Here is a 10,930-nt window from a genome sequence, read left to right as displayed (position 1 = left end):
CAGGGAATACAAATAGATATTTGATACTGATCATAGGACTGTCTGATTGCACAGCACTTTAAACCTTTGATACTACAATTTATTACTGAAGGAATACGTTGACCATAGGATTGTCCGCTTCTACAGCACTTTCAAGCTTGGAAATATTCATGTATTTAAGATGTTAGTAAAGTTAACACATATAATCCATTCATAGGAGGGGTGTAGTGCTAGGCCTTCGAGCACGTATTAAATTACCTAATTTAACCATTTACTAGGCATTATTAGCACGGCTTGTTAACTTTGTTGGAAGGATAGGTGCTTATTCAATAAGAATTGCCTCTTTTTTTATCAAATAGATAATCTTGAGTAATCATTTTTATTTAAAACTTAGCTTCTTTGATAAACCTTATGGCACAACCCAATCAAAGTAGCTTTCATTAATTTCAAACATTATTTATTTGTGAAATATATTCATGCAAATCCCTTCTGACTTAAGGACACTTGAGACAACAGGCGGGAAAAACGCCCGTGAAGCGATCCTTGTTGGCACACGTGATCTTCTGCTGGGCGCAGCTGTAATGATAATAATAGTGGGTATTATCAGAACCAAATCAAAAATAATATATATAAAATATTACGCTTTTTGAGAGATTATCTTGAGCTTAGACTAGTTAGGAAGTATATTTTTTGTTTGAAGAGGGTATAAGTCAGTGGTTTCAGATCTAATATACTAAGTTAGTTAGTTAAATATATTAGGAATACTTTTTTATATGTTTGGGGATTAAAATAAATAATGTTTTATCAGCGCAGTGATCGAAGCTTGGTTTTACAAGCCTGTAGTTATCTCGACTAAGCTTTATTTTATTTTAAATTGGTAAATCTACATTGTAAAAAAAAAAGACTACAAGGTTCCTATATCATACAGTGAAACTATGTACTTCGATTAAAGTCTGGCACCATTCTATGTACTTATCCTATCCTATGTTTCTAAAATTGACAATCATAGTCTATGGAGTCCCTATATCATCTTTGAACACCACTTTTTGAACTACGTACTTTAAAGAAAGTCTGGAATTATTAAGTACCTAATCCTCTATGATGGAGGATCCTTTTCTATTTAAAATGGTTCATGTACATACATTATTATTATTATAATAGAAAAGACCATATAGGTACTATATAATAATATATCATACATCTGTTTTTGAGCTACGTAGTTCAATGAAAGTCTGAGATGTACTTGCTTCTTCCTAATGGAGGATCTTAATCTTTTCTATGAAAGTAATCTTAATCTTCTCTTCAAAATTGATATATGTAACACCAAAGACTACATCTACAACTGTCCAGCCCCGTCATGTGTACTCACTCCTCCACGATGGTCTTGAAGGTGTCCGTGCAGACGGCCCGCTTGAGGCACCTGCCCTCCTTGCCGAAGTCCACGTAGTCCTGGCCCCGTCTCAGGAGCGGCAGGTACTTGAGGAAGATGGTCTCGTCCTCCGAGTTGCGGTACGAGCACACGGGCTCGCTGGCTGTAAGATGGTAGAGTATCAGTTTGGACAGGCTGGCGGCTCAGTTCCCAGCCAGCTCACCCGCGTCGGCGGTGGGCAGCAGCGCCTCCGGGAGCAGGAGCGCCACTAGGACGGCGGACACCAGCCACACGGACGAGTTGTGCATCTTGGGAGCGTGGAGAGCAGACTGAACCCAGCGCCGGGGAACCCGTTTCCTATTTATAGCTACCTAAAGTGCGACTCGGCTCTGTGTTTGTTTGCAAATCAGCAGCCGCGATTTGCATTCCCAGCTTGATTGGGAGGGATTATGCTGGCGCTTTTAATTGCTTAATTGCCTGGCAGGGTCGGAGGCGTAGTTTCCAAAAAGCCCAATATTCCGCAGCTCGCGGTTTTCAAAACTCAGGGTCACTGTCGAAATGTAGTATACAAATATTTGTATAAGGGAATTTTAACCAAGCTGATCTGCTTTTTAGTTTCGGTAAGAAATTCTTTATAAGTTTATAAATCAAAAGCCTGTTCTTATTAAAACTAAATAACTTAAGTATTAGATTTTAGATACTACATCATACTAGAATTCCTATATAAACTGATTTTTAATTTTATTTTATTTTTTGATCTACATAAAATTATGTGTAATATTATTTTATTAATTATAGATCAATTAAAATGAATTTAAATTTTATTTTATAATGGTTTTTAATATTAATAAGGATCTATATAAAATGAATTTAAGTTTTATTTTATGATTTTTAGAATTATCTTCATTGATCTGTATAAAATAATATGTATTCATATTTTTTAAATGATCTTTATATAGATGAATTTAAATTTTATTTTGTTATGATTTTAAGTAATATTTTATTTAACGATAATAGCCTTAGTTGATGATAATATGATATAGATATATAAAAAAGCATTGAAAAACTGAATTTTTCACTCAAAATAAGAACCCTATCGACTCATAATAAAAATAAGTAATATTTTTTTGTTTAATTAACAAACATATGTTTATTTTTTTAAGTTTGGTAGTTTATAAAACATATGTATGTATATTTATTTATATGGGAAATGTAGGACATTTTTTGACCACCAATGAAAATTTAAACCCTTAAAAAACATCTTAACCATATAGTTATTCCAGAAACAAATGGGGCAAGTGAAGTAATACTAAGTGCTGCCTATGGCATCCGGGTCCGGCCTAGATGTAGTTGCTCTCCGCCTCCTGGCAGACCAACTTGGGACAGCAGTCGGGGAAGGTGCGCCGCATGTCCGCGGCGATCTTGCACTGCTCCGTGGGCACCAGGTTGTGGCGACCGCAGCTGGAATCATTTGGATGGTCAATATAGTTCATATTTATGTAGCATTTAACATATTTATCAGCCAACTCACTAGCCAATCTCTAGGACGTAGTCCGGCCGACAGTAGATGGATTGGCAGTAGCCCTCGCGGTTGATGGGCTTGTAGGACTGCTTCCTGGGAATGGCCTGGTTGAGCTCCTCATAGTAGCACTGACCAGGGTAATCTATGGTAATTAAAAAATGTTAAATATAATTAAATATTTATTCATATTCTAAGGATCGAATAGACTAATAAAGATGTTGCTTTATCATATGAAAATATTGTTCAAATAATACAATACGATTTCTTATTTATACAAAACGATGAAGGAACAAGAGTCCGGGTTCAAATCCTGTGCTGAACAATACAATTTTTTATAAGTAAGGATACATTTTATATTTTTTGTATTACTCTAATCAGGTTTCTTTTCTTCTTTTTTATCCTACTTGATTAAATGTTAAAAAAAAAACTATGAAAAAATAAATGTCCTGGTTCAAATCCCTATGCCAAACAATTCAAATTTTTTTAATTTTGGATCAATTTTACATTTAAAATGTTTTTTCGTTAATACGTTTAATTGCTTCCTTTAATATACTACTTGCTTTTATATTGAAACAGAACAGTAAAAAAATAAAAGTCCTGGTTCGAATCCCTGTGGTAACCAATAACTTTTTTAGTTATGATCAATTTCAATTTTTTTTCTTTATCAGTTTTTTTGTTTACTTTTCTATATTCTATTTTTTCACATTAAAGCAAAAAAGGACTCAAAATCCTGGTTCAAGTCCGTCTGCCACAGAATTTTTTTTTTATATTCAGGGTAAATGTTTTCCCACAACAGGTTTATTTTTTTCCCTCTCTAGACTTAATTACCGGACTCTAGAGACTTTTCCCAGCCGCTAATATATTCACCTGGGTGAACCGCATTTCCGCGATAGGTGAGATCCGCCCGAGCGGCTCCGCAAATGCCCAGGAGCACCAGAAGACAACCAACTCCGAGTCGCATGGTCGCCAACTGAGGTGGTGCAGGTGAAGTTCGAGATACCGAAGACCTATCCGAGTCCAAGTCCCAATCCAAGTCCGACTTGGCTGCTGTGCGCTACCCGTGCGACTGAGTCAATTACAATTAATTGTTGTTGCTTTTATATAAAATTAATAATAAACATTGTGCTGTACGTGCATATGTATGCGCCTCCAGAGACATGGCATATGCCCAGTTATCCGCCGTATCTGTGCCTTTTGTTTGACGACGACTTAAGGCGTGCGCTCTAGCTCTAGTTTAAATTTAAATTAATTAAGCCAGCCCTGAAAGCGAGAGTGATACAAATCTGGCGGTGATCGGAGCGCTCTGGGGGGCAGGGGCTTCTCCGACAGCCGAGTGACACGGTTCGAGAAACCGTGGCAAGGTTGCTGCGCCGCGAAAAGTCATCAAAACGCGCAAATAACTCTTTTGTAAATCAGAATTTCGGCCAACTGCACGGGGAGAAAAGAAGGGCCTTTGCATATAAATATTAAAAAAGAAAAGGTCCGGGTTCGAGTACCACTAGTGAACAATTTACTTTAAATCAATGGTTTGAACTTGGAAGAAAACTAAATAAATAACGAAAGAATATTTTAAGTTTTCGATGTTTGAGCCTCTAAATTATTATCGAATTTTTGTTTTTAATTTCCAATTTGTATATTCTAACTTTGAATATAAAAATAGGAAATTTTTTTTACTAAATATCAATACTTTGTTCGTTTAAAAAATACAGCACCCTTTTTTAAGTTTTTCTGACTTTTTTTCCTAAATATAAAAAAAAAACTTTTATTTAAAAAATGTTATTAAATAAATAAAATATTAAAACTAACAAATAGAGCAGAAATATTGTAAAATATTTTAAAATCTTTTTCCTTTGAATTATTTTACAATTTCAGTTATATTGTTTTAAAAGTCAAGCTGATTTTTTCTGAGTGTACTTTGAACACTCGACACAATATTCTGTATTACGTAGATACAAATTTGCAAATTTAATGGAAATCACGAGTGCAAGTGCATCGTGGTTGGGATTAGACCGCATTTGCATTTGCATTAATTAATTAAAATCGGGGGAAGAGAAGAGGTAATGTGATTTTATTTGATTTGGTTTGAGTTTACATAAAAAATTGACATTTCTAATCATATATATATTAACAAAGAATTTAAATAAATACATGTAAAATAATAAATAAATTTAAATAATAATTTGTAGAATACTTCTAAAACCCTAAATCACTGCCCAACTAAATGACATGTTCCCTGGTAGAAAAATATATATTATGCCATATTTTACGTAAAAACCCTTCCCTACTAAGTCCGCATATTGATTTACCACTATTATAGGCCATAAAAATATTTATTTTAGCAATACTTTGCAACGCAGAAGCTAGAAGCAACTAGCTGGATAGCACCTACCTGAGGTACATTTTCCTGGTCCGGGCCAACTTCCTCGAGTGCTGGGACTCGGATTCCCGCAATCGATAACGCCGCTTCCTCCTCTTCCAGCTCGAGAGCTAGGCAAACCCAATCAAAATCGAATCACCCGGTCGGCTGGGGCACTGGAGCAGCGATAGGGGGCTGATAAGGCGGCCTGCCGAGTGCCCCCCTATAAGAGGGATGCCTCTGCCGGCGGACTGCTTCTATTCCCGGACGAGAGCCACCATGGCTGCGGCACCTTGGCTTTCCGTGGCCTTCGTGGCCTGTCTTATGGCTGCCTCCGCGGCCGCCAACGGCTTCAGCACCCAGTACAGGGGCCACACGCAGCACCCCAGCATTCCGGAGCACTGCCTCTACGAGGAGCTGGACGTGGCTGTTCCACTCCATGGCCACCTGCTGCCCACCGGACGGGATGACTACTGCATCAGGCTGGAGTGCACCGACGACTACCTGCTCCTGATCCGACAGTAAGTGCTGAGAGTCGCCACAGCACCTCGCCAGTAACCCCAATCCCTTCCAGCTGCGACAAGCCGCCGTACCTGCGACCCGGCTGCCGGCTCTCCGCCAGCGACTACGACCTCGAGTATCCCGCCTGCTGCCCCCAACTCGAGTGCTCCGGCGGTTTCTAGATGTGGGGCTACAGTGGTCTTCGAAAAGGTAGATCTGTTGGGGAGGAGAAGGTGAAATGTTAGTAGAAATATTTTAAAATGTAAATAAAATCCCATCAACAAATAGAAGTAATGATTTGTTATACCTATTCAGAGATCTTAAAAAATACTTATCTTTCTTTGCTGAAAAATATTACCTTACTTTTGAAGGATTTCTATTTACAGACTTGAAAAAAAAATATATAAAATATAACTATATAGAATATTTTGTTGAAGTATATATTAGTACTATCTAGAGATCTTTTAAAATTGTTATTTTAAAAGATTAATACTATTCAGAATTATTTAAATATTATTACGATTACTTTAATGAAATATGCATAATTTTTCTTCTATTATCCACAGATTTTACTTTAAAGGGATTAACACTATTAATAGATCTTGAAAAATGTTAAAAAAATATATATATTTAGTCTAGAAAGTTTACCACTATCCAAGGATTTTAAAAATGGTATTTTACAAATTCACAGATCTTGAAATAATATTAAATATATGATATAATATGAAATATACGATTTTCTTTAGAGATTTGTACAGTCCACAGATCTGGAATATTATGCATTACTTGATTGAAATATAGTTATATTTATTCTATGTAGTAATATTTTTCCTACTTAGGTGAAATATAGTACTTTAATTTATAATATCTCTATACTACTATTCACAGATCTTAAAATAATATTGCCTGACTTGTGTGAAATATATTACTCTCCATTAGGAAGATTAAATATTGCTAGAGATCTTAAAAAATATTTTGAATAATTATATGAAATATTACTTATATGAAATACTACTATCCTACATAGATCCTAAAAAATATCTACTTTACTTTGGTATAAAAATAGAAGTATTATTTTAAATTATTAATTTTACATTAAAGAGATTATTACTATTCAGAGATCTTCAAATAATATTAACATTACTTCGATATAATATATATTCAGAGATTAATACTAGCCACAGGTTTTTAATATACTTGAATTTACTTGGATGATATTTCTATATATTTATATTATTTCAACTAACCAGAGATCTTGAAAAAAGTATTATCCTTATTTATCTCAGATTTAGTACTTTACTGTAGAGAGATTACTACAATTACGTGGTTCCAAGAGATTTATGGCTGATGATTATAGTACTACTACGAAAAGCTTAAATAATATACAAAAATCAATTATTAGTTTTAAGAGCTCAAGCTTTACGAGGGACCTAATGAAGCTATTGGCGGGGCGGCAGCTGTTTTGCTGGACCCAAGTCTGGATCTGTTCGTAACAAGAATTTTCCGCCCATCTGATACACCCAGGGACCCCGCGGACGCAATCGCCGCAGCACGGGGATCTTGACCTTTCAATCTAATCGCGGGCGCACCCCAAACAAATAACTATATAGTCGGGTGGCCGAGCGATCGGCAGATCAGTTTGCTGCACAAGATGACATCGGTTACGTTCGTACTCTGCCTGATCGTGCTGGGCGCCCACTCGCTGCTCGTTTTCGGCGGTAAGTAGGCCAGCGGCTCCTCCATCTCCACATCCTGCTCATGCTCATGCTCCTTCTCCCCCAGCTGACTGCGTGATCGGCGAGCAGAAGCTGAAGATCGGAGAGACTTATGCCCCGGCCGGACGCTGCTTGCAGTACACTTGCCAGGGAAAACAGTCCCTCTCGGCCCTGACGTAAGTTTGAACTGCCAAGGGAAGTAGCTCTGCTGCGCGACTAACTGCATCCTCCCATCCAGCTGCCCCTCGGTGGCCACCTTGAAGCCCTGCAAGATGGAGGAGGACCTGAGCAAGCCCTATCCCGGCTGCTGTCCCAGGTTCAACTGCTAGAAACTCCGCCGAGCACGCCGCACAACCGATCTGCAAGTGGAAAGAATGATTAAACAGCGCAAAAATACCAATTATAAATCTAGAAACAAAGCTTAAAACTGGAATATACAAGAGACCTTTACAAAAACCAAAATTGCGCATTTATTTCGATTTCGGTTTGGTATACAGGCTTGAACTTAGTCGTATTTGCTCATACATATAGTAAATATACAAGTTGTGTTCTATGTGTATACATATATAAATATTCTCGTGTCAATTGCCACTAATTCACCATTTTCACTTGGACATGCACAGTGTTTGCTTGCATAACAAGTATATATGTATACATATATCTCTGCTTAACTACATATATGAATTTGTATAGTTCTCTAAAAGTAACGAGGAGACCCCGGGCAGTGGCCAACCAGCCGATGCATCCTGCCCCCACCCCCGCGAAGGATCTCCTCCTGGGCCATCGATCGCACTCATTACGCAGACACTACGCACACACATCTCGGGGGACAAGCACACACATCACTTTAGTCTTACGCTTACGGATACAGATTAGCGGGCATGTAAATGGTGAGGATACAAATGCGAGTCCGACACGATTGGCGGACTGCGGTTGGGTTTGTGCTGCAGCTAGGGCATCGTAGAGTTAACCGATTGTAACCTGAGCTAGTCTAAACATTCTTTAACTATGGTCCAACGGCCCGGGGGCCAAGAAGTTGAAGGGCGACTTACACGCTAATACAAATTGCTACTTTTAATGCGTAATATGGGATAGGATGGGTCTCCGCCTGGGCCACAGGCATTCTTTGCAGCAATGTGAGCTTGTGTCCGAGGGAACTCCAAGAGCAAAAGTTTACAATTTTGGTTTTTAGCCTAACAATAAAATGGTTTCAAAATATACAATCAAATTGAATCATAAGTGATTTACTCATAAGTTACTCGATTCAATCTATAAAATCTAATAATTCCAATTTATGTAAGTTAAAGCATAATCCGTTCAGTGATCTAATCTAATTAAATCAAAAGTGAACCTAAAAACAGGCTAAACTGATGTATAATTTACGTTATTGCGATCTGCTAAGACTGTTGGGCCTCAAAAAACTATAAATAACTCGATTCAAGCAACAAAAGCAAAACAAACAGGAAAAGAAGCGCTCAAGAAAAGGCACCACAATACCTCTCTTTGAGCAGGTTCTTTTTGCCCGAAGATAAGTAACATTAATCCTACGATTCCCCAGCGGAACACGCTCACAATTGTGCAAAGATTACGAGCAGCTGCCAAGATTCTTTGTCGGTAAGTGCGACCCATCCTGTCCTCGATTGGGGGAATTAACCTAGTCATTAGATGAGGATGCTCCTCGCCTCCAGGTCCTGCTCAATCCGGCGTCGCCAGCTGCGGCGCCAGCGACTCCTCCTCTCATTGGCGCGCCGCTCGCTCCGTCTCCATGAGGCACTCGCGCACCAGGATGCGGGCATGCACAATGCCGCGCTTGAGCCGCTCCGTGGAGCTGCGCGAGCCCGTGTACGTGGGCCTGATGTCGCGTCCCATCTCCTCGATGACGGCCAGCAGCTGGGCGTACTTGGTCAGCCCGTTGCTCGGCCCCACGGACGGCAGGCTGGCCGTGGAGGTCAGCGGTGTGGTGATGTTGGCCGACGTCTGGGTGGTGACCACCACGGGCGAGGTGGAGGGCGGCGGGTATTTCAGCTGCGAGGAGCTCAGGTTGAGGCCCATGCTCTGGCCATTGCTGGCGGAGGTGGAGCCGCCGGAACCGGAGCCGGAGTTCCGCTGACCGCCATTGCTGGAGCACATGTTGGCCAGCGAGAGGGCCGCAGCGGCGGCGGCGGCCGGCGTGGCCGTGGTGTTCGACTGCTGCTGGAGCAGGGCCAGCTGGGCCTGGAGGAACTGCGGGGAGTACTGGAGGGCGGCGACGGCGGCGGCAGCGGCCGCTGCATTGGCCGCCGCGGCGGAGCTCTGCTTGCTGGACGAGCTGTTGTAGTCGCTCGCCGAGGAGCGGTCCCGCTCCCGCTTGCCCCCGCTGCCCGTGGAGTAGTCGGTGGCCGAGGAGCCCGCACCGGATCCGCCGCCGCCGCCTCCGCCGGAGCCGCGCGAGTGGTGGATGGCCGATATCTGGATCTGGGGCTGCTGCTCGCGCTGCTCCCGCTGCTGCTGGTAGTTGTAGAAGTTCTGCACCTGGCTGCGTGGAATCGGTGTCACCGTGACGTCACTTAGCTTGGACTCTACGGCCTGGATGTCCATGATGTCCATGGCGGCGCTGGTGGGTGCTCGGGTATCGATCCGTCGATGTGGCGTCTGCGTCCGCTGCTGATTCCGTGGCTTTTCTTGCGCTCAAACAAACAATTTGGAGCGTTTTATTGTTTTTTTTTTGGTTTGTGATTTGATATCGATATCGGTCTTCGATATCAGGAGGCGTTATTACGCTTTCTACGCACAAACAAATGCACCAGCTAGAGGTGGAACTGCGTCAGTGTTATCGATGAAAACGCGATGCGATGCGCACTCGTTTTACAGTTTGGAGCTGCGTGAGTACACTGTGCGAAATAAAATCGCCAAAGGGGATTTTGTTAAATGGTTTGTTAATGGTTTTTGAAAAATGTTCAAATTTTGTTTTTACTTAGTAAAGTCTAAATAATTGCATTTAAAACATTTATTTTTATAAATAAATAATTAAACACTATTTTACCATGGAAAAAGAAAAGATAAATTAGAGTTATTTGTAACTTTTATTATAAGGCCTTAAGTTATTTTTTTTGTTTGGCTTTTTAACTAATTTAGCAATTTAATTTTTTTAGACAAGCGTTTACATACTCTTATTTTTGCTATTTCAAATTTTCTTGTGGACATGATAAAAAATAGTGTTTTTCCTTGGCGTTTAAAATATAAGCATCATCATTAATTAACCAAATAAAAAGCGAAAAAAGCTATTCTTATTATTCCCGTTTTTCTATTTGTAATTAAAACTTAAGTCCACCTATTTAATAAACAATTTTAAAGTTAATTGAAAATAGGAGCACACCTGAATGTATTCAGTTTTCACTACACTTTTGTATAAATAATAAAGATGGTTATTTAGTGAGCGCTAACTAGGTTTGCGCAGATATATACTCTTTTTTTTTGCTTTATTACTATATTTAAAATAAAATAAATAA

General features: G+C 39.7%; 5 protein-coding genes across 6 annotated transcripts; 2 read left to right on the top strand and 3 right to left on the bottom strand.

Moving 5' to 3' along the window:
• Positions 1-414: 414 nt before the first annotated feature.
• Positions 415-1,694, bottom strand: LOC108025667 (uncharacterized). The gene is made up of 3 exons (XM_017096205.2): positions 1,572-1,694; positions 1,349-1,511; positions 415-555 (listed from the first exon to the last, which is right to left on the bottom strand). The coding sequence occupies exons 1-3, from the start codon at positions 1,654-1,656 to the stop codon at positions 474-476; spliced, it is 330 nt and encodes a 109-aa protein (XP_016951694.1). The 5' UTR covers positions 1,657-1,694; the 3' UTR covers positions 415-473.
• An 815-nt stretch (positions 1,695-2,509) lies between these two features.
• Positions 2,510-5,381, bottom strand: LOC108025950 (uncharacterized). 2 transcript variants are annotated; one of them, XM_050886421.1, is made up of 4 exons: positions 5,260-5,381; positions 3,738-4,298; positions 2,880-3,012; positions 2,510-2,809 (listed from the first exon to the last, which is right to left on the bottom strand). In XM_050886421.1, exons 2-4 carry the CDS (start codon positions 3,829-3,831, stop codon positions 2,689-2,691), a joined length of 348 nt encoding a protein of 115 aa, XP_050742378.1. In that variant the 5' UTR covers positions 3,832-4,298; positions 5,260-5,381; the 3' UTR covers positions 2,510-2,688. The 2 variants fall into 2 exon arrangements, with proteins under 2 accessions (XP_050742378.1, XP_016952137.1); XM_017096648.3 differs by having other exon boundaries at positions 3,738-3,936; positions 5,260-5,360.
• Positions 5,382-5,505: 124 nt separating this feature from the next.
• Positions 5,506-6,017, top strand: LOC108025949 (uncharacterized). Its single transcript, XM_017096647.3, has 2 exons — positions 5,506-5,747; positions 5,801-6,017. Exons 1-2 carry the CDS (start codon positions 5,506-5,508, stop codon positions 5,907-5,909), a joined length of 351 nt encoding a protein of 116 aa, XP_016952136.2. The 3' UTR covers positions 5,910-6,017.
• A 1,261-nt stretch (positions 6,018-7,278) lies between these two features.
• LOC108025894 (uncharacterized) lies at positions 7,279-7,904 on the top strand. Its single transcript, XM_017096576.3, has 3 exons — positions 7,279-7,445; positions 7,510-7,618; positions 7,681-7,904. Exons 1-3 carry the CDS (start codon positions 7,379-7,381, stop codon positions 7,769-7,771), a joined length of 267 nt encoding a protein of 88 aa, XP_016952065.1. The 5' UTR covers positions 7,279-7,378; the 3' UTR covers positions 7,772-7,904.
• On the bottom strand, positions 7,889-10,236 carry LOC108025893 (secreted protein C). Its single transcript, XM_017096575.3, has one exon. It carries the CDS (start codon positions 10,026-10,028, stop codon positions 9,180-9,182), a length of 849 nt encoding a protein of 282 aa, XP_016952064.1. The 5' UTR covers positions 10,029-10,236; the 3' UTR covers positions 7,889-9,179.
• Positions 10,237-10,930: the final 694 nt, after the last annotated feature.

This window comes from Drosophila biarmipes, chromosome X (genome assembly GCF_025231255.1).
Source record: "Drosophila biarmipes strain raj3 chromosome X, RU_DBia_V1.1, whole genome shotgun sequence".
NCBI classification, from domain to species: Eukaryota; Metazoa; Arthropoda; class Insecta; order Diptera; family Drosophilidae; genus Drosophila; species Drosophila biarmipes.
The sequence above is the reverse complement of the archived record's forward strand: the minus strand, read 5'-3'. Positions and strand labels throughout refer to the sequence as shown.